The sequence below is a fragment of the Hemitrygon akajei genome, chromosome 31, assembly GCF_048418815.1.
Source record: "Hemitrygon akajei chromosome 31, sHemAka1.3, whole genome shotgun sequence".
In the NCBI taxonomy this organism is placed as follows: Eukaryota; Metazoa; Chordata; class Chondrichthyes; order Myliobatiformes; family Dasyatidae; genus Hemitrygon; species Hemitrygon akajei.
Window position 1 is genome coordinate 4,173,174 of NC_133154.1, and position 23,076 is coordinate 4,196,249.

Sequence of the window (23,076 nt, forward strand, 5' to 3'; positions counted from 1 at the left end):
TCTTTGTGTATATGTGTCAGTGAGTGTGTGTGTGTATCTGTATATGTGTGTGTGCTTCTGTGTCTGTGTATATGTGTCAGTGTGTGTGTGTGTGTGTGTGCTTCTGTGTCTTTGTGTATATGTGTCAGTGAGTGTGTGTGTGTATCTGTATATGTGTGTGTGCTTCTGTGTCTTTGTGTATATGTGTCAGTGAGTGTGTGTGTGTGTATCTGTATATGTGTGTGTGCTTCTGTGTCTGTGTATATGTGTCAGTGAGTGTGTGTGTGTGTGCTTCTGTGTCTTTGTGTATATGTGTCAGTGAGTGTGTGTGTATCTGTATATGTGTGTGTGCTTCTGTGTCTTTGTGCATATGTGTCAGTGAGTGTGTGTGTGTGTATCTGTATATGTGTGTGTGCTTCTGTGTCTGTGTATATGTGTCAGTGAGTGTGTGTGTGTGTATCTGTATATGTGTGTGTGCTTCTGTGTCTGTGTATATGTGTCAGTGAGTGTGTGTGTGTGTGCTTCTGTGTCTTTGTGTATATGTGTCAGTGAGTGTGTGTGTGTGTATCTGTATATGTGTGTGTGCTTCTGTGTCTGTGTATATGTGTCAGTGAGTGTGTGTGTGTGTGCTTCTGTGTCTTTGTGTATATGTGTCATTGAGTGTGTGTGTGCTTCTGTGTCTTTGTGTATATGTGTCAGTGAGTGTGTGTGTGTGCTTCTGTGTCTTTGTGTATATGTGTCAGTGAGTGTGTGTGTGTGTGTGTATCTGTATATGTGTGTGTGCTTCTGTGTCTGTGTATATGTGTCAGTGAGTGTGTGTGTGTGTGTGTGCTTCTGTGTCTTTGTGTATATGTGTCAGTGAGTGTGTGTGTGTGTATATCTGTATATGTGTGTGTGTATCTGTGTCTTTGTGTATATGTGTCAGTGAGTGTGTGTGTGTGTGTATCTGTATATGTGTGTGTGCTTCTGTGTCTTTGTGTATATGTGTCAGTGAGTGTGTGTGTGTGTGTATCTGTATATGTGTGTGTGCTTCTGTGTCTTTGTGTATATGTGTCAGTGAGTGTGTGTGTATCTGTATATGTGTGTGTGCTTCTGTGTCTTTGTGTATATGTGTCAGTGAGTGTGTGTGTATCTGTATATGTGTGTGTGCTTCTGTGTCTTTGTGTATATGTGTCAGTGAGTGTGTGTGTGTGTGCTTCTGTGTCTTTGTGTATATGTGTCAGTGAGTGTGTGTGTGTGTGTGTGTATCTGTATATGTGTGTGTGCTTCTGTGTCTTTGTGTATATGTGTCAGTGAGTGTGTGTGTGTGTGCTTCTGTGTCTTTGTGTATATGTGTCAGTGAGTGTGTGTGGGTGTGTGTATCTGTATATGTGTGTGTGCTTCTGTGTCTTTGTGTATATGTGTCAGTGAGTGTGTGTGTATCTGTATATGTGTGTGTGCTTCTGTGTCTTTGTGTATATGTGTCAGTGAGTGTGTGTGTGTATCTGTATATGTGTGTGTGCTTCTGTGTCTGTGTATATGTGTCAGTGAGTGTGTGTGTGTGTGCTTCTGTGTCTTTGTGTATATGTGTCAGTGAGAGTGTGTGTGTGTATCTGTATATGTGTGTGTGCTTCTGTGTCTGTGTATATGTGTCAGTGAGTGTGTGTGTGTGTGCTTCTATGTCTTTGTGTATATGTGTCAGTGAGTGTGTGTGTGTATCTGTATATGTGTGTGTGCTTCTGTGTCTGTGTATATGTGTCAGTGAGTGTGTGTGTGTGTGCTTCTGTGTCTTTGTGTATATGTGTCAGTGAGTGTGTGTGTGTGTGTGCTTCTGTGTCTTTGTGTATATGTGTCAGTGAGTGTGTGTGTGTGTGTATCTGTATATGTGTGTGTGCTTCTGTGTCTTTGTGTATATGTGTCAGTGAGTGTGTGTGTGTGTATCTGTATATGTGTGTGTGCTTCTGTGTCTTTGTGCATATGTGTCAGTGAGTGTGTGTGTGTGTGTATCTGTATATGTGTGTGTGCTTCTGTGTCTGTGTATATGTGTCAGTGAGTGTGTGTGTGTGTGCTTCTGTGTCTTTGTGTATATGTGTCAGTGAGTGTGTGTGTATCTGTATATGTGTGTGTGCTTCTGTGTCTTTGTGTATATGTGTCAGTGAGTGTGTGTGTGTGTATCTGTATATGTGTGTGTGCTTCTGTGTCTGTGTATATGTGTCAGTGAGTGTGTGTGTGTGCTTCTGTGTCTTTGTGTATATGTGTCAGTGAGTGTGTGTGTGTGTGTGTGTGTGTGCTTCTGTGTCTTTGTGTATATGTGTCAGTGAGTGTGTGTGTGTGTATCTGTATATGTGTGTGTGCTTCTGTGTCTGTGTATATGTGTCAGTGAGTGTGTGTGTGTGTATCTGTATATGTGTGTGTGCTTCTGTGTCTGTGTATATGTGTCAGTGAGTGTGTGTGTGTGTGTGTGTGTGTGTGCTTCTGTGTCTTTGTGTATATGTGTCAGTGAGTGTGTGTGTGTGTATATCTGTATATGTGTGTGTGTATCTGTGTCTTTGTGTATATGTGTCAGTGAGTGTGTGTGTGTGTATCTGTATATGTGTGTGTGCTTCTGTGTCTTTGTGTATATGTGTCAGTGAGTGTGTGTGTGTGTATCTGTATATGTGTGTGTGCTTCTGTGTCTTTGTGTATATGTGTCAGTGAGTGTGTGTGTATCTGTATATGTGTGTGTGCTTCTGTGTCTTTGTGTATATGTGTCAGTGAGTGTGTGTGTATCTGTATATGTGTGTGTGCTTCTGTGTCTTTGTGTATATGTGTCAGTGAGTGTGTGTGTGTGTGTGTGCTTCTGTGTCTTTGTGTATATGTGTCAGTGAGTGTGTGTGTGTGTGTGTGTATCTGTATATGTGTGTGTGCTTCTGTGTCTTTGTGTATATGTGTCAGTGAGTGTGTGTGTGTGTGCTTCTGTGTCTTTGTGTATATGTGTCAGTGAGTGTGTGTGGGTGTGTGTATCTGTATATGTGTGTGTGCTTCTGTGTCTTTGTGTATATGTGTCAGTGAGTGTGTGTGTGTCTGTATATGTGTGTGTGCTTCTGTGTCTTTGTGTATATGTGTCAGTGAGTGTGTGTGTGTATCTGTATATGTGTGTGTGCTTCTGTGTCTTTGTGCATATGTGTCAGTGAGTGTGTGTGTGTATATCTGTATATGTGTGTGTATCTGTGTCTTTGTGTATATGTGTCAGTGAGTGTGTGTGTGTATCTGTATATGTGTGTGTGCTTTTGTGTCTTTGTGTATATGTGTCAGTGAGTGTGTGTGTGTATCTGTATATGTGTGTGTGCTTCTGTGTCTGTGTATATGTGTCAGTGAGTGTGTGTGTGTGCTTCTGTGTCTTTGTGTATATGTGTCAGTGAGTGTGTGTGTGTGTGTGTGCTTCTGTGTCTTTGTGTATATGTGTCAGTGAGTGTGTGTGTGTATCTGTATATGTGTGTGTGCTTCTGTGTCTTTGTGTATATGTGTCAGTGAGTGTGTGTGTGTGTATCTGTATATGTGTGTGTGCTTCTGTGTCTGTGTATATGTGTCAGTGAGTGTGTGTGTGTGTGCTTCTGTGTCTTTGTGTATATGTGTCAGTGAGTGTGTGTGTGTGTGCTTGTGTGTCTTTGTGTATATGTGTCAGTGAGTGTGTGTGTGTGTGCTTCTGTGTCTTTGTGTATATGTGTCAGTGAGTGTGTGTGTGTGTATCTGTATATGTGTGTGTGCTTCTGTGTCTGTGTATATGTGTCAGTGAGTGTGTGTGTGTGTATCTGTATATGTGTGTGTGCTTCTGTGTCTGTGTATATGTGTCAGTGAGTGTGTGTGTGTGTGCTTCTGTGTCTTTGTGTATATGTGTCAGTGAGTGTGTGTGTGTGTGCTTCTGTGTCTTTGTGTATATGTGTCAGTGAGTGTGTGTGTGTATCTGTATATGTGTGTGTGCTTCTGTGTCTTTGTGTATATGTGTCAGTGAGTGTGTGTGTGTATCTGTATATGTGTGTGTGCTTCTGTGTCTTTGTGTATATGTGTCAGTGAGTGTGTGTGTGTGTATCTGTATATGTGTGTGTGCTTCTGTGTCTGTGTATATGTGTCAGTGAGTGTGTGTGTGTGTATCTGTATATGTGTGTGTGCTTCTGTGTCTTTGTGTATATGTGTCAGTGAGTGTGTGTGTATCTGTATATGTGTGTGTGCTTCTGTGTCTTTGTGTATATGTGTCAGTGAGTGTGTGTGTGTGTGTGTGCTTCTGTGTCTTTGTGCATATGTGTCAGTGAGTGTGTGTGTGTGTGTGTGTATCTCTGTATATGTGTGTGTGCTTCTGTGTCTGTGTATATGTGTCAGTGAGTGTGTGTGTGTGTGCTTCTGTGTCTTTGTGTATATGTGTCAGTGAGTGTGTGTGTGTGTGTGTGTGTGCTTCTGAGTCTTTGTGTATATGTGTCAGTGAGTGTGTGTGTGTATCTGTATATGTGTGTGTGCTTCTGTGTCTTTGTGTATATGTGTCAGTGAGTGTGTGTGTGTATCTGTATATGTGTGTGTGCTTCTGTGTCTTTGTGTATATGTGTCAGTGAGTGTGTGTGTGTATCTGTATATGTGTGTGTGCTTCTGTGTCTTTGTGTATATGTGTCAGTGAGTGTGTGTGTGTATCTGTATATGTGTGTGTGCTTCTGTGTCTGTGTATATGTGTCAGTGTGTGTTTGTGTGTGTGCTTCTGTGTCTTTGTGTATATGTGTCAGTGAGTGTGTGTGTGTGTGTATCTGTATATGTGTGTGTGCTTCTGTGTCTTTGTGTATATGTGTCAGTGAGTGTGTGTGTGTATCTGTATATGTGTGTGTGCTTCTGTGTCTGTGTATATGTGTCAGTGAGTGTGTGTGTGTGTGTGCTTCTGTGTCTTTGTGTATATGTGTCAGTGAGTGTGTGTGTGTGTGTGTGTTTGTGCTTCTGTGTCTTTGTGTATATGTGTCAGTGAGTGTGTGTGTGTATCTGTATATGTGTGTGTGCTTCTGTGTCTTTGTGTATATGTGTCAGTGAGTGTGTGTGTGTATCTGTATATGTGTGTGCTTCTGTGTCTTTGTGTATATGTGTCAGTGAGTGTGTGTGTGTATCTGTATATGTGTGTGTGCTTCTGTGTCTTTGTGTATATGTGTCAGTGAGTGTGTGTGTGTATCTGTATATGTGTGTGTGCTTCTGTGTCTGTGTATATGTGTCAGTGTGTGTGTGTGTGTGTGTGCTTCTGTGTCTTTGCGTATATGTGTCAGTGAGTGTGTGTGTGTGTGTATCTGTATATGTGTGTGTGCTTCTGTGTCTTTGTGTATATGTGTCAGTGAGTGTGTGTGTGTATCTGTATATGTGTGTGTGCTTCTGTGTCTGTGTATATGTGTCAGTGAGTGTGTGTGTGTGTGTGCTTCTGTGTCTTTGTGTATATGTGTCAGTGAGTGTGTGTGTGTGTGTGTTTGTGCTTCTGTGTCTTTGTGTATATGTGTCAGTGAGTGTGTGTGTGTATCTGTATATGTGTGTGTGCTTCTGTGTCTTTGTGTATATGTGTCAGTGAGTGTGTGTGTGTGTGTGTGCTTCTGTGTCTTTGTGTATATGTGTCAGTGAGTGTGTGTGTGTATCTGTATATGTGTGTGTGCTTCTGTGTCTTTGTGTATATGTGTCAGTGAGTGTGTGTGTGTATCTGTATATGTGTGTGTGCTTCTGTGTCTGTGTATATGTGTCAGTGAGTGTGTGTGTGTATCTGTATATGTGTGTGTGCTTCTGTGTCTTTGTGTATATGTGTCAGTGAGTGTGTGTGTGTGTGTGTGTGTGTGTGCTTCTGTGTCTTTGTGTATATGTGTCAGTGTGTGTGTGTGTGCTTCTGTGTCTTTGTGTATATGTGTCAGTGAGTGTGTGTGTGTATCTGTATATGTGTGTGTGCTTCTGTGTCTTTGTGTATATGTGTCAGTGAGTGTGTGTGTGTATCTGTATATGTGTGTGTGCTTCTGTGTCTTTGTGTATATGTGTCAGTGAGTGTGTGTGTGTGTGTGTGTGTGCTTCTGTGTCTTTGTGTATATGTGTCAGTGAGTGTGTGTGTGTGCTTCTGTGTCTGTGTATATGTGTCAGTGAGTGTGTGTGTGTATCTGTATATGTGTGTGTGCTTCTGTGTCTGTGTATATGTGTCAGTGAGTGTGTGTGTGTGTGTGTGCTTCTGTGTCTTTGTGTATATGTGTCAGTGAGTGTGTGTGTGTGTGTGTGTGTGTGCTTCTGTGTCTTTGTGTATATGTGTCAGTGAGTGTGTGTGTGTATCTGTATATGTGTGTGTGCTTCTGTGTCTTTGTGTATATGTGTCAGTGAGTGTGTGTGTGTATCTGTATATGTGTGTGTGCTTCTGTGTCTGTGTTTATGTGTCAGTGAGTGTGTGTGTGCTTCTGTGTCTTTGTGTATATGTGTCAGTGAGTGTGTGTGTGTGTGTATCTGTATATGTGTGTGTGCTTCTGTGTCTTTGTGTATATGTGTCAGTGAGTGTGTGTGTGTGTGTATCTGTATATGTGTGTGTGCTTCTGTGTCTTTGTGTATATGTGTCAGTGAGTGTGTGTGTGTGTGTGCTTCTGTGTCTTTGTGTATATGTGTCAGTGAGTGTGTGTGTGTGTGTGTGTGTGCTTCTGTGTCTTTGTGTATATGTGTCAGTGAGTGTGTGTGTGTGTATCTGTATATGTGTGTGTGCTTTTGTGTCTTTGTGTATGTGTCAGTGAGTGTGTGTGTGTCTGTGTGTGTGTGTGTCAGTGAGTGTGCGCGTGTGTGTGTGTGTCAGTGAGTGTGAGTGTGTGTGTGTCAGTGTGCGCGTGTGTGTGTGTGTGTCAGTGAGTGTGTGTGTGCTATCTAACGAAGTGTCATTGACTGCTCCACCTGTAGCCGTGCCGTGTAACCTGTTCACCTACAAGTGCGACGACGGCTCCTGTGTGAAGAAGGCAAACCCTCAGTGCGACTATGAGAAGGACTGTGAGGACGGCAGTGACGAGCGGAACTGTGGTAAGGACCGTGCTGTGGAGTAATCTCCATCGGCTGTGGGAACAAACAGAGACAGAGAGACCAGATGCAGGAAAACAGCTCACCAACAAAACCATACTGGTTAGGTGCATGAAGCCAGCGAGGGGTGATACATCACCCAGGACATGCCCTCTTTTCATTGCTACCATCAGGGAGGAGGTACAGGAGCCTGAAGATTCACACTCAACGATTCAGGAACAGCTTCTTCCCCTGTGCAATCCGTTCACCTCCCCCCTCACCCATTCAGACCCCCAGGCAGACCTTCCAGGTGAGGCAAGACTTCACCTGCAAGTCTGTCGGGGTCGTCTGTTGTGTCCAGTGCTCCCGATACGACCTCTTCTACATTGATAAATTGGGGGGGGGGGGGGCGCTTCATCGAGCTCCTCCGCACCGTCACCACAAGAGGGACTTCCCAGTGGCCAAACATTTTAATTCCCGTTCCCATTCCAACACGTCAATCCATGGCTTTCTCTTGTGCCAAGATGAGGCCACCCTCCGGGTGGAGGAGCAACACCCTATATTCCCCCTGGGTAGGCTCCAACCTGAAGGCATGAATATCAATTTCTCCTTCCATTGAACGTAGAACATAGAGATCTACAGCTCATTACAGGCCCTTCAGCCCACAATGTTGTGCGGACCGTATAACCTACTCTAGAAACTGCCTAGAATTTCCCTAGCGCATAGCCCTCTATTTTTCTAAGCTCCATGTACCTATCTTAGAGGTTCTTAAAAAAACCTTATATTACACACACCCATCTCTCTCTGACATCCCCTCAGTACCTATTTCCAAGCACCTTAAAACTATGCCCCTTGGTGTTAGCCATTTCAGCCCTGGGAAAAAGCCTCTGGCTATCCACACGATCAAAGCCTCTCATCATCTTATACACCTGAAGTAAACTAAATCTGCCCCGTTTCCTCTATTCTGCACTCTGGCCTTTTCTCATCTACCAATTACTTCCCCCTGCATACTCTCCTCCTTCCCATTTTCCTTTGATCCACCCTCCTGTCCAATCAGATTCCTCATCTCCAGCCCTTGACCTTTCCCACCCACCTGACTTCACCTTTCACCCTCTACTGGCCTCCTTCCCCTTCCCCCACATTTTTATCTTGGCATCTTCCCCTTGCTTCTCAGTCCTGGCCTGGAACGTCAGCAGTTTATTCAATCTCCATAGATGCTGCCTGACCTGCTGAGTTCCTCCAGCATTGTGTGTGTGGTGATCTGGATTCCCAGTATCTGCAGACATTCTCCTGTTTCTGATTTGACGATACTGACCTTAAATAGAAGATATAATTTGGGAACACACTTGATTAATTGCTGCACTTGCCTATCTGTGGTAAGTTTGGAACAACCTGAATGCTCATTGTTGTTTCACTGAAAAATATGCTCTTTTGAATCTAACCAAAGATTTGATCAACACGAGAGATTCAGCAGATGCTAGAGGTCCAGAGTAGCGGACACAGGGTGGTGGAGGGATCTCAGCATCTACGGAGAGGGGATAAATAGCCGGCATTTGGGGTCGAAACCTTTCATAACGAGTCTTGAATCTTGGATCTACCTGCTGGGGAAGCAGTGGGCTGGGGAGAGCACCCAGTGACTGAAACATCGACTACCTATGGTGCCTATAAAAAGTATTCACTACCCCCCACCCCACTCCCAGAAGTTTTCAGTTTTTATTGTTTTGTAACATTGAATCACAATGACTTTAATTTGGCATTTTTTGACACTGATCAACAGAGAAGTCTCTTTTGTGTCAAAGTGAAAACAAATTTCTACAAATTGGTCTAAATGTATTACAATTATTAAACACAAAATAATAGGTTCATAATTACTCATAATTCAAGTCAGTATTTAGTAGATGCGCCTTTGGCAGCAATTACAGGCTTGAGTCTGTGTGGATAGTTCTCTATGAGCTTTGCACATCTGGATGTTGTAATTTTTCCCCCATTCTTTACAAAACTTCTCAAGCTCTGTCAAATTGCATGGGGATCGTGAGTGAACAGCCCTTTTCAATTCCAGCCAAAAATTCTGTGGATTAAAGTGGATTAAGGTCTGGACTCTGACTTGGCCATTCTAGGACATTAATTTGTTGTTTTTAAGCCATTCCTGTGTAGCTTTGGCTTTCTGCTTGGGGTCATTATCCTGCTGGAATACAAATCTTCTCCCAAGTCGCAGTTCTCTTGCAGACTGCATCAGGTTTTCCTCCAGGATTTCCCTGTATTTTGCTGCATTCATTTTACCCTCTACCTTCACAAGTCTTCCAGGACCTGCTGCAGTGAAGCATCCCCACAGCATGATGCAGCCACCACCGTGCTTCACAATAGGGGTGGTGTGCTTTTGATGATGTGTGGTGTTTGGTTTATGCCAAATATAGCGTTTAATCTGATGGCCAAAAATCTCAATTTTTGATTTCATCAGCCCATGGAGCCTTCTTCCAGCTGACTTCAGAGTCTCCCTCATGCCTTCTGGCAAACTCTAGCTGAGATTTTTTTCCAACAGTGGCTTTCTCTTTTCCACTTTCCCATAAAGCTGTGACTGGTGAAACACCTGGGCAACAGTTGTTGTATGTGCTGTCTCTCCCATCTCAGACACTGAAGCTTCTAACTCCTCCAGAGTTGTCATAGGCCTCTTGGTGGCCTCCTGTACTAGTCCCCTTCTTGCACAGTCACTCAGTTTTTGAGGACGGCCTGCTCTGGGCAGATTTACAGCTGCGCCATATTCTTTCCATTTCTTGATGATCGACTTAACTGTACTCCGAGGGATATTCAGTGACTTGGAAATTTTCTTGTATCCATCTCCTGACTTGTGCTTTTCAATAACCTTTTCAAGGAGTTGCTTGGAATGTCCTTTTGTCTTCATGGTGTAGTTTTTGCCAGGGTACTGACTCACCAGCAGTGGGACCTTCCAGATTCTGTTTCTCTTTACTCCAATCAATTGAAACACCTTGACTGCACACAGGTGATCACCACTTAACCAATTATGTGACTTCTAAAACCAATTGACTGCACTGTGATGATTTGCTATGATTAAAGGGGGTGAATACTTATGCAATCAATTATTTTGTTTTGTATTTGTAATTCACTTTGTAGAGATCTGTTTTCACTTTGACACGAAAGAATCTCTTCCTGTTCATCAGTGTCTAAAACATCAAATTAAACCTCCTGTGATTCAATGTTGTAAAACAATAAAACATGATAACTTCCAAGGGGGAACAAATACTTTCTGTAGGCACTATATCCATTTCCATAGTTGCTGCCTGCTGCATTCCTCCAGCATTTTCAATCCTGCCCAAAACGTCGACAGTACTTCTTCCTATAGATGCTGCCTGGCCTGTTGCGTTCCACCAGCATTTTGTGTGTGTTGCTTGAATTTCCAGCATCTGCAGATTTCCTCGTGTTGTGCTTGTTGCTTTGGCTTTCTCCGGTTTATGTTTGTTGCGTGAACAAAGACACTGGAGAAAATCACTGGCGGTTTCTTCAATCAACAACAAGGTATCAGTGGAAAGGTCTGGTAACCCAACGTGGGGCTCCATGTTTTATGTAGCACTCATGAAAGGACAATTGCCTAGTTACAGTGTATGGACAATGATTTTTTTGAAACTACATACAATCTTCACATCTCCTGATTCACACCCACACCACAGACATATAAACCATATAACAATTACAGCATGGAAACGGGCCATCTCGGCCCTTCTAGTCCGTGCCGAACGCTTACTCTCACCTAGTCCCACCTACCTGCACTCAGCCCATAACCCTAAATTCCTTTCCTGTCCATATACTTATCCAATTTTACTTTAAATGACAAAATCAAACCTGCCTCTACCACTTCTACTGGAAGCTCGTTCCACACGGCTACCACTCTCTGAGTAAAGAAGTTCCCATTCGTGTTACCCCTAAACTTTTGCCCCCTAACTCTCAACTCATGTCTTGTTTGAATCTCCCCTACTCTCAGTGGAAAAAGCCTATCCACGTCAACTCTATCTATCCCCTCATAATTTTAAATACCTCTATCAAGTCCCCTCTCAACCTTCGACGCTCCAAAGAATAAAGACCTAACTTGTTCAACCTTTCCCTGCAACTTAGGTACTGAAACCCAGGTAACATTCTAGTAAATCTTCTCTGTACTCTCTCTATTTTGTTGACATCTTGCCTATAATTCGGTGACCAGAACTGTACACAATGAATGTACACATCCAATGAATTTTAATCAGCATTGCCTGGACCGGAATTCACAGCTTTTAGGAACCCATTGTTTAGAGCTGCACTCCAAATTAAGTACACGATACATATTCAAATAGGAAGACCGGTAACCAAAGTCAATTGCTAAGTGTATCTGTCCTAAACCCAAAAATCACTCTAACGATGTAAATAAAAATTAAATTAAATAATTAGTGTTGAAAGAGGTAGTGTTCATGGGTTCACTATCCATTCAGAAATCGGATGGCAGAGGGAAGAAGCTGTGAGAGGGAAGAGTGTGTGTGTCTTCAGGATCCTGTACCCTCTCCCTGATGGGAACAATGAGAAGAGGGCACGTCCTGCTTTCTGAATGGTCCATGAATACTACCTCACTATTTTGATCTCTATTGGCACTATTTTAGTTGCAGGTTCTTATTGAAGCTTTGCATTGCACTGTACTGCTGTGGCAAAACGTGCGTTAGCGACAAAAAAACCCGATTCTAACAAGTGGCTTCCTCGTTCTTCAGAATGTGGCCTTCAGACGAGCAAGAGCCGAATTGTTGGCGGGACCAATTCGACGGAGGGTGAGTGGCCTTGGCAAGCTAGCCTGCAGAACTACGGCCAGCACGTCTGCGGAGGGATGTTGATCAACGAACACTGGGTGCTCTCCGCAGCCCACTGCTTCCCCAGCAGGTAGATCCAAGATTCGAGACCATTTCATGTCATTTGGTGTTGATCGGCCTTACTGCTTTGGGGAAAGGAATGGCTTTTGAGTCTGGTGGTCTTGCTGTGGATGCTACGTAGCCTCGTCCCTGATGGGAGTGGGACAAAGAGTCCACGAGCAGGATGTGTTACTGGCCCTTTTCTGGCACCTTTCTGTATATATGTCCTTGATGGCGGGTAGGCTGGTGCCAGTGATACCTTGGGCAGTTTTCACTACCCGTTGTGGAGCCCTCCTGTCCTGTGCAGTTTTCACACCATACAGAGATGCAACCTGTCAGGACACTCTCTACGGCACGTCAGTAGACTGACATGAACATAGATGATCAATATCATTTAAAATCTTTTTTTTATTGATTTAAAAAATATATAGAGACAAATACAAATCAGGGGAGAAGTTATATCAAATACATATTTCAATGAAGGTACAAACACAGAAAAGGAGGGTACACTGTCAAAATCATGTATAGTATTATATTGAGTTAATATATAAAAGGAACCACAACGCCTCTTAACAATTCAAAAAAAAAGACTCAAAATTTCTATTATTGAGAAGAAGAAAAAACCCACTAAACTAACCTGAAACAAAAAAAAAGGCTGGGCCTTCCACTTGAGGATATAATTACAAAAAAAGGGGGGGGAAATCCTTCCGGTCCAATCTGAAACATCACGGAGAAGAAGAAAAAAGATTACCTAAAAAAGCGAAAAAAAGTTTTTTTAAAAAAGAAGGAAATTTGAATCATATGAAAATATTGAATGAAAGGTCGCCAGGTTTGCTCAAATTTAAAAGATGTACCAAACGTCCGACTTCTAATTTTCTCCAAGCTTAGACACGACATAAAGGAGGAGAACCAAAAAAAAGAACGGTAGGTGGATTAGGATCTTCCAATACAACAAAATAGCTCTCCTAGCCAATAAAGTTGAAAAAGCTATAATACATTGAGCGGAGGCGGAAACATTTCCTGCTCCCTTCGGAGTGATCCCAAAGATTGAGAACTGATCAATATCAAACTCTTCTATCAACTTCACCTTGTGTTACCCCCTTACAACACCCTCCAGCTCCCTCCTCAGAGGTCCCTGGCATTCAAACCGCTATGAAGTTTCAGGCTCTGATTACGACTTGATTTCAAAGGTGAAGATTGAAGGCAAAGTGCTGGGTTAATGGAAGGATTTGTAGCAGGAGCGGGGGTCTTCTGGTCCACATCCGTTAATCCCTCAAGGATGCTTTGCAAGTTGATAGCGGGATTAAGAATGCAAATGGTGTGATGGCCATCACAGGGATTGAGCTCGAGAGCCATGAGGTAATGTTATGACTCTATAAAGCTCTAGTTAGACCGCACTTGTAGTATTGTTGTATTCAGCTCTGGTCACCTCATTATCGAAAGGATGTGGGAGCTTTGGAGAGGGTGCAGAGGGGTTTACCAGGATGCCGCCGTGAACTAGAAGGTATGTCTTATGAAGATAGGTTGTTGGAGCCTGAAATTTTCTCTGTGGAATGAAGGAGAATGAGAGGTGACTTGATAGAGGTGTATAAGATGATAACAGGCACACAGAGAGTGCACAACCAGAGACAGTTTCCAGGGTGGAAATAGCTAATACAAGGGGGCATAATATTAAGGCAATTGGAGGAAAGTATGGAGGAGAGGTCAGAGGTAGTATTTTTACATAGGGAGTGATGGGTGTGTGGAACGCCCTGCCGGGGGTGGTGGTAGAGGCAGATACATTAGGGATATTTAAGAAACTTTGTCTTGCACAACACTTGGATGAAAGAAAAAGGGAGGGCAACGAAGGAAGGAAGGGTTACATTGAAAGGAGAAAATCTGCAGATGCTGGAAATCCAAGCGACACACGGAAAGTACTGGAGGAACTCAGCAGGCCAGGCAGCGTCAGTGGAAAAGAGTAAAGAGTCAATGTTTTGGGCCAAGACCCTGCATCTGGGCTGGAAAAACAAAAGATAAGAAGTCAGAGCAAGAAGATGGGAGGAGGGGAGGGGTGAAGTGAGGAGCTGGGAAGTTGATAGCTGAAAGAGATAAAGGGCTGGAGAAGGGGGAATCTGATAGGAAAGGGTAGAAGACCATGGAAGAAAGGGTTGGATGGATCTTTAAGTGATTGGAACTGTGCTGAAGTGTTTTATGATCTAGACTCCTTCTCCATCTCCCCTTGCAGTTATTCACCGCCAGAATTTTGGACGGTCTATCTTGGCAAGTTCAAGCTGAACACCGTGGGGAGTAACGAGCTCAGCTTCAAGGTAGAGAGGATCATCATCCACCCTTACTACGATGAAGAAACGTACAGCAATGACGCGGCCCTCCTCAAGTTGGACCAGCCCGTGCCCCTTGCGCCAACCATCTCTCCAATCTGCCTCCCTGCCACGACGCACGTCTTTGAAGCAGGCCAGCTGTGCTGGGTCACAGGCTGGGGAGCGACCGAGGAAGAAGGTGAGTGACGTGGCCTTCCGAACCATGCTGGCACAGGGCGGTGCTGGGTGCTCTGTCCGAATCTGCCACGCCAGTGTCTCCAGTGTCACAGGAAGAGAGTGAAAGATGAGATGCGAAACGATTGCACAGATGAGGCATGGTTATCACTTGTGTTTAGCCCAGTTCCCTTCTCATTTGCCTAGTGGCAAACATAACCAAATCAAGTTTAATTATCATTCAGACTGTACATGGATACGGTCAACTGAGACAGCGTTCCCCTGGGGCCAAGATACATTCAGATCAGCGAGAGATTAAAAAAGCGCGGACACGTCGTTACGCAAGATAACTCTTGTACAGGCCAAGACCCTGAGCGACGTGAGATTGATGGTACAGCTCCCCGCCATCCAGCCTGTCATTGCACCGGTCGAACACCGGAGGGCGGCACTGGCTGGAGTGGCCAGCTCCCAACCCGAGCATGGACACCATGCTACACAGCCACTGGGAACGCCATGTAATGGCTCCCAATCCTTCCTCGGCCCCACTCCACCAAATGTCGCGTGTCATTTTGACTCTCTGAGTGTCATTTCCAGTGGTCACACATTCTGCTGACCATTTGCTAGTCTCTGGCATTTCCTCATCAAGCTCCTAAAGCCAGTGAGAGTAGGGAAGAATCCCTTTGGAACAGCACATCCATTAAGACCATGAAGTATCTACCCACACTGATCACATCCACCAGATCTTGGTCCATATCTCCAGTGCCTTGACGATTCGAATGCTCGTCTACATATCTCTTCAGCAAGAATTCCTCCTCCAGTCCTCCCACCCTCATGGTTTCCTACCTCCCTACCCGACCCTACTCCCTCCTCATTGACACACACCACTTTCTGAACTTTGACCTGTTTGTTTTTATGGCTTGGTACCACCTTTTGTTTGATAACTTGCCAGTCGAGCACCTTCAGCAATGTTGAAAGCCCTGCGGACTGCACTGTGCAAAACTCTTAGAGATATAGACACTGCTAGGGAGTCTATTTGTCAACGTGGAGTGGAGAGCGAGTTTGTAAATCTGGCGGAAGCAAAGGCCGTTGGGAATGGTGAGGGTGGAGTGCCATGGGAAAGATGTGGGACAGGTGGCAGAGAAGGAGTGCCAGGGGTGGGGGGGGGGGTAGCATGGGTGCAGACACACCCAGCCCTGAGACAGTTCAGTGGGTGAAAACACATTGTAAATGAGAGAGATCAGAGGAGACTGGTTCAGATGACGGGGAAGTCAACAACCACCGTTACAACAGAGGTGTGCTCGGAGACGCTCGTCAACACACAACACGTCGAATCTCAAAGTGGACGGGCTACAGCAGCAGAAGACCACAAATGTCCACCTAGTGGCCTTCACACAACAGAAACACGCCCTGTGAATGATGCACAAAGGCTGGCAAGTTTCTTTTCTATTTTAGTTCGAGAGACAGCACAGTAACAGGTCCTCTCACTACCTCTCACTACGTCCACAGAAAGAGGAGTTTCCCATGGGCCAATTCCTAACCCCATTCCCAGTCCAACAATGAAGCCTCTCTTAGGCCGGAGGAGCAACACTTTATATTCTGTCTGGGTAGCCCCCAACCTGATGGCATGAATATTGATTTCTCCTTCCAAATTTTTTTTCTTCCCCTCCCTCCCCGCTTCTTCCATTCTCCAGTCTGGCCTCTTACTTCTCCTCCTCACCTGCCTATCACCTCCCCTGGTGCCCCCTCCTCCTTCCCTTTCTCCTCCTCGCCTGTTAGATTCCTCCCTCTCCAGCCCTTTACCTTTCACAACCACCTGTCTTCTAGCGAGCTCCCCTTGCCCGCTCCCCACCTTTTAATTCTGCCACCTTCCCCCCTTTCTTTTCAGTCTTGATGACAGTCCCGGCCTGAACCACCGTTGACTGTTAATTCATTTCCACTGGCGCGGCCTGACCTGCTGAGTTCCTGCGGCATTTTGTGTGTGCTGCTCTCATAGGTGTTCTTGCCAGACAGAAAGAGGGAAAGAGAGAGAGAGGAAACGTGTGTAGAGAGAGTGATCTGCCAGCTGACGCATCACGACGGGGCAATGCTGGTAAAGGTGACACCTCACCGCACCAGTTACCCAGGTTCAGTCCTGACCTCTGATGCTGCCTCAGTGGAGCTTGCACGTTCCCCCTGACAACCGTAGGGTCCTGAGGTGTGCGGTATGACAAAGGGATCTGGGAAACAGATCCGCAATTCCTCCGGAAATCCGGAGCAACACCCACAAAATGCCGGAGGAGCTCAGCAGGTCCGGCAGCAGCTATGGAGAAGAATAAAGGGAGAGTGGGCCGAGAAGCTAGGAGGATGGGGGAAGTGAGGATGATGTGAGAAGCTGGGAGGTGCTCAGTGGAAAAAGGTAAAGGGCTGGAGAAGGAGGAGTCTGATAGGAGAAGAGAGGACAATGGGAGAAAGGGAAGGAGGAGGGACAATCAACAGTAGCTTCGGAAAAGGAAATAATGCCTTGAACGTGGCATCACAGGAGACGTGGTTGTAAAGAGAACTTTTGGCACATTGGACTTTATTAATCAGGGTGCTGAGAAAAGGTAACACACACAAAATGCTGGACAAACTCAGTATGTTAGGCGGCATCTATGGAACGGAATAAAGAGTCAACTTTTCAGTCCTGATTAAGGGTCTCGGCCCTGAAAAGGAAGGGCAAAGACGCCAGACTAAGAGAGTGTGGAGAGGGGAAGTAGAATGGGTGTTGGGATGTTTTGTTGTGTAAGACAATAATAGACCATAATTTGGAGTATTGTACACAATTCAGGTCCCCTACCTACAGGAAAGATACCAATAAGCTTGAAAGGATACAGAAAAAATTGACGAGGATGTTGCTGGGACTTGAAAGAAGGGTGTTGAATAGATTTAGGGCTATTACCTAGAGCATCAGAGAACGAGGGGAGATGTTACAGAGGTATGCAAAATTAAGAGGGACGTAGATCGAGTAAATACATGGAGCTGTGAGGTTGGGTGAGACTAGAACTAGAGGTCATGGTTTTAGGGGATGAAATATTTCAGGGGAACATGAGGAGAGTCCTCTTTGCATGAGAGTGTGGAACGGGTGCCAGTTTAGGGCAGCAACGAAGGTCCTCCATCTCTGGTGGTGTTCAGGGCTTCCTTCATCGTGTCAGTAGCTTCCTCTCCGTTTTCACTACTGTCAGTCATGTAAGTCCCAGGTGGAGGCTCAGGAATACTGTCACACTCAGATGTAGAAGGATTCTTCATTGCTGCTTCCATAACAGTTTTGTTTTACCAGTCAGGGTTGTTACCCCTGAGCTGAACCCCCGAATCTGGAGGATTGGTGGACCACCCTTAGTCTGGCCTCTTACTCTTCGACCGGTTTGGCATGGGTGACCCCACCAAGAGCCAAGCATAAAACCCTGCCTCCAGCCAACATAGATCTATTGAGGCACACAAGCCTCCAAACCCCTACGACAAAGTGGTGGATGCAGGTTCAGTTGATGTGGAAAGGACCTTTATCACTGGTAACTGTGCGTGTGCGTGCGTGCGTGTGTGTGTGCCCGCCTGCCACGTGTTTCTGGCCATATCCCAGAGACACGGGATGAAACGAGTCAAAGAAATCGGGGGAAACCAACGGTTCTTTCCTTTCAGGTTCAATAGAAGATGTTCTTCAGAAAGTGGACGTGAAGCTGGTGGATCAGTCAGCTTGTAATGAAGCGTATTCCTACAGCATCACCCCCCAGATGATATGCGCTGGTTACCCAGAGGGGAAGAAAGACTCCTGCCAGGTATCCAGAATCTAACAGCCAAGACGATGCAACTAAGGTTCCTCACTGGCTGTGAGCCCATCTTGTTCAAAAGTTCAAAGGTTTATTTTATTATCAAAGTTATGTATGCAGAATACAATTCTGTAATTCATCTTCTCCAGGTAGCTGTGAAATACAGAAAAAACAGAAAAGGAAAATGCTCGCAAACTCCACCCTCCCAATCCTTTGTGCACACAAGATCTAACAGGTCTCCCACCCAGACACGGACACAGCAAACTGAAACATCAAACCCCTAAATCACCCCCTCACAGAAAAACTAACAGATTGCCCACACCGAAAACAGTGACTGGAATATCAAACCCCTCCCTCACAAAAAAGCAGTAACAATAACATCAAACCCCAACACCCCTCCCTTGCAGAACAGAACAGCGACAATAGCATCAAACTCCCCCCCCCAGTGCCCTCTCTCATACCCAAAAACTAACAGATCGCCCACACAGAAACAAGAACATCAGACCCCAAACAGTTTTATGCTTTTTCCATTCAGCATGGCTTCCCAAAGCTCCTTCATGTAGGATGACCTATTGGACACAGAGACCTTGGGCCAAAGGTACAGGCTAAGTTGCAAAAAACTTTCTACCCACCCCCCATATAACATAAAACAATTACAGCACGGAAACAGGCCATCTCGGCCCTTCTAGTCCATGCCGAACTTACTTTCACCTAGTCCCACCTACCTGCACTCAGCCCATAACCCTCCATTCCTTTCCTGTCCATATACCTATCGAATTTTTTTTAAATGACAAAATCGAACCTGCCTCTACCACTTCTACTGGAAACTTGTTCCACACAGCTACCACTCTCTGAGTAAAGAAGTTCCCCCTCGTGTTACCCCTAAACTTTTGCCCCTTAACTCTCAATATATCCTCTTGTTTGAATCTCCCCTACTCTCAATGGAAAAAGCTTATCCACGTCAACTCTATCTGTCCCCCTCATAATTTTAAATACCTCTATCAAGTCCCCCCTCAACCTTCTACGCTCCAAAAAAGCTCCCCCCCTCATCTTTCTGAGTCTCTATAAACCGAAATGGGAACTCTGATTCTCGTCCCACAGATGTTGCCCGATCAGATGAGTGTTTCCAACATTTCTGTTTCGAGTTCAGGTTTCTGTCCTCTGCAGGCTTTTGTCTTCTGTATTTTCCTTCTGTTTCGGTGATGCAGATGGCCTGGCTTCTGTCACCGTTTCAGTGCAGCCTGATGCCCTACCTTCACCCTTCGCTCTTCCAACCTCTGACAGTACAACGACAGCCCTCTTGGCCGAAGGGCATTGCACTTTCTTGCATCTGCTTCTAGAGACGCTGATCAGCAAATTTGCAGGTGATACTTGGTGTTTAAGAGAAGTTTGGGTAGGCAGATGGATGAGAGAGGTATGGAGGAGTGATGGGAATAGGCAGAAGGCCAGGCTGGCACAGATTAAATGGGCCAAAGGGCCTGTTTCTGTGCTCTAGTACCGTGCGACTTTAGAGCAGAGAATCCCAACCTGAGGTCACAGACCCTCGGTTAATAGTGAGCCATAAAAATGATTGTGAACCCTGCTCTAGAGTCGTTTCTAAGGCTGTTTCCTTTGACTGACAAGGGGCCCTCTCGTATTAGTGAATGGTGGACTGTGGCTCCTTTCTGGTGTCAGGGCATCAAAAGGCGACGGGACCTGTGGTGAAAGCCGTCCCCCTTGGCTGAGCCCACGTGGGGAGGACGACCTGCTACAGGAAGGGTAGACCCTGCCTCTATTACTGCGGAGACTACGGCCTCAGGGTAATTACCATGCTCTGTGCAGTCAGCGAGCTGCGTCAGCAGGGCCATCACTGTAACGTGGGCAAATACGTGCACGGCAAGATCCCAGGTGAGCAGAGAGCCGGTTCCAGGTCCTGCTGTCTGGGCAGCGGGGTGGGGGGGGGGGGGCACGGTGAAATGATTTATCACTGTCCCCCCAAGAGAAAGGCGAGTCTCCAGGAGAATGTAGTTCTCCTCAGTAAGTGGGCCAGGTGTGTGGGGGTGTACGGCGTTGAGATGTGTGTGTGTGTGTTTGGGGGGGGTGAGGGGGTTCTCCGTTGGACTTGTGTCGGGGGATTACAGTCAGAGAGTGCAGGAGGGGGCACCGTATCACAATCAGCGAGCTCTCCGAGCGCCCGTGAGGACTCGGGGCAGCACCAGCCTCGTGCATCGAGGTGGTGGAAAGATAGAAGGGTAAAACGTGAGGGAAAGGTGAGCTACTAGAGGCAGAAGCACAACTGCAACTATACAGGGTACTGGTGAGGCCGCACCTGGAGTACTGTGTGCAGTTCTGGTCTCCTTACTTTGAGGAAGGATATACTGGCTTCGGAGGCGGTGAGGCAGAGGTTGACCAGGTTGATTCCAGGCGGTCGGACTATGAGGAGAGATTGAGTAGCCTGGGACTGTACTTGCCAGAATTAAGAAGAATGACAGGAGGTCTAATTATGTAAGGGACAGATAAGATAGAGGCAGGAAAGTTGTTTCCACTGGTGGGTGAGACTAGAACTAGGGGACACAGCCTCAAGATTCAGGGAATAGATTTAGGACGGAGATGAGGAGAAACTGCTTTTCCCAGAAAGTGGCAAATCTGTGGAATTCTCTGCCCAATGAAGCAGTGGAGGATACCTCAGGAAATATATTTAAGACAAGGTTGGATAGATTTTTGCATAGTAAAAATCTAAATTAAAGGTAATAAGGCAAAAGCAGGTAGGTGGAGATGAGTCCGTGGCCAGATCAGCCATGATCTCGTTGAATGGTGGAGCAGGCTCGACTGGCCAGATGGCCGACTCCTGCTCCTATTTCTTATGTTCTTGTGTTCTTGGTGCACCCCAGCGGCCTACAACCCCACCCCACCCTGCCAGCAGCAAGCAGGCAATAATCCCAATGCTCTTGCCCGTCCACAGGGTGACTCCGGAGGACCGCTGGTGTGCGCGGAGTCGAGCGGTAGATGGTTCCTGGCTGGGATTGTGAGCTTTGGTTACGGCTGTGCCCAGCCCAAGTACTACGGCGTTTACTCGCGAGTCACCAGATTGATCACCTGGATTCGCAGCGTCGCCTCGTAACCAGAGCGGATCGCTCGTGCGGGAGGCTGACCGTCAGTGGTGATGTCACAGGGACCATTCTGAACGCACCACAACACTCAGCAGCTTTTGATGATGTCAGCATGAGAAGGCCAGCACTCTGCAACTTTTGATGACATCAGCATGGGATGCCCAGTGTAAATACACAATGAGGCCGATAAGGCGGGAGTTGGGACCTTTTTGTAGAAATTTCTCCATCTATATTTTTGGGGGGGGGTTTGTGCAGTTCAGGGTAAAGAATTTTAGGAACCAAGATAATATTAGAGTTGTTTACCACTACTGGACTCACCAATACCCAGGGCACTGGATACCATCACATGTTCATAAACAGACTGGGGGTGGGGGGAGAGTAGAAGGTTAGGGTCACCAAACCAGTTAGGGCTAACTCATGTCCAATCTGTTGCTCCTGAGCTTTGTTTTGTCACCTGCTACACTGGCAACATTCAACTGCAATCAACGTTGGATTTAACAAATTGCCCCCTCACCACCCCCCCCCCCCCAACAACACCAGGATTGCGTGCTCAGTATGGGATCCTGCTGTGCACAGAAACATCTCGCCCCCGTGGCTCACCACTCCTCTTCGAGAAGGATGTCCCTGCCTTGAATAGGCTTCGGGACATCACAAGGCTGTAAAAAGCGGCCTTCCTGCACCCTTCCCCCCAGGGAGCTTCGAGGTGTTTGACTGCAGCCTCGAATGGCACGGCACGGCATAGAGTGTCGTCACCGAGGCACCTTTCATTCCAACAGAGGCCACTCTTCCCGTTGACCCAAAACTGGCAGTTTGGAATATCCACTACTTTCTTATCCCACACACCCAAAGGTTTCAAACCCCTCTCTCTCTTTGAAAGTCCCTATTTAATCTACTTCTACAGTCCTTTCAGCAGTTATCCTGAAACTTTTCCCATCTTCCCTCCACATCTTTGTCAGTTGTCTTAAATTTGCCCCATCTGGTACTGTCTTTGGAAGGTCGGTAACCAATTCTCTTTCACACCTCTGTTAAATCAAAGTTCAAGGTAAATTTAATATGAAAGTGTAAATATGTCACCATACACAACCCTGGGGTTCATATGCTTGTGGGCATTCACAGCGAATACAGGAAACAAAATATAATCAATGAAAGACTGTCCCAAAATGGGTGTAGACTCAGACTCTGCAAATACAAAAATAAAGAAATAATAATAAAGAATAATATGTCGAGAACGTAAGATGAAGAGTCCTTGAAAGGGAGTCCGTAGGTTGTGGGAGTGGTTCAGTAATGGGGTGAGTGAAGTTATCCCTTCTGGTTCAGGAGGCTGATGGCTGAGGGGTAATAACTGTTCCTGAACCTGCTGGGTCCTGGGGCTCCTGTACCACCTTGCTGACGGGCAGCAGCGAGACGAGAGCACGGCCTGGGTGGTGGGGGGTCGGGTGCTGCTTTCCTGTAACAGTGTCTGATGTAGATGTGCTCGGTGGTGGGGAGGCTTCATTCATGATGGACTGGGCCGAATCCACTACTTTTTGGGTGGGATCCTGCTAAAGTCAATGGTTCGGAAGTTCAAAGTAAGTTTATTATCAGACTACATATACGTCATATACAACCCTAAGATTCATTTTCTTACAGGCATTCACAATAAATCCAAGAAACACTATAGACTCAGTGAAAAGCCACACACAAGACGGGCAAACAACCAATGTACAAAAAGCAACAAACAATACGCACATACTAAAGAAAATGAATAATAAATAAATAAATAAATAAATAAGCAAGCAAGCAAGTGATATCAAGAACATGAGATAAATAATCCTCAAAACTGAGGCCATAGGTTGTGGGAATATTTCAGTGATGGGGTGAATGAAGTTATCTCCTCTGGTTCAAAAGCCTGATGGTTGAGGGG

At 45.7% G+C, this 23,076-nt stretch overlaps 1 protein-coding gene across 1 annotated transcript in view; it reads left to right on the forward strand.

Moving 5' to 3' along the window:
• Positions 1-22,407, forward strand: part of tmprss6 (transmembrane serine protease 6) — a 104,797-nt gene extending 82,390 nt beyond the window's left edge. The window contains exons 14-18 of the mRNA XM_073033984.1: positions 6,862-6,978; positions 11,700-11,865; positions 14,059-14,330; positions 17,957-18,093; positions 21,026-22,407. Coding sequence (XP_072890085.1) covers positions 6,862-6,978; positions 11,700-11,865; positions 14,059-14,330; positions 17,957-18,093; positions 21,026-21,184 — 851 coding nt within the window. The 3' untranslated portion in view covers positions 21,185-22,407. The remainder of the gene's footprint in view (positions 1-6,861; positions 6,979-11,699; positions 11,866-14,058; positions 14,331-17,956; positions 18,094-21,025) is intronic.
• Positions 22,408-23,076: the final 669 nt, after the last annotated feature.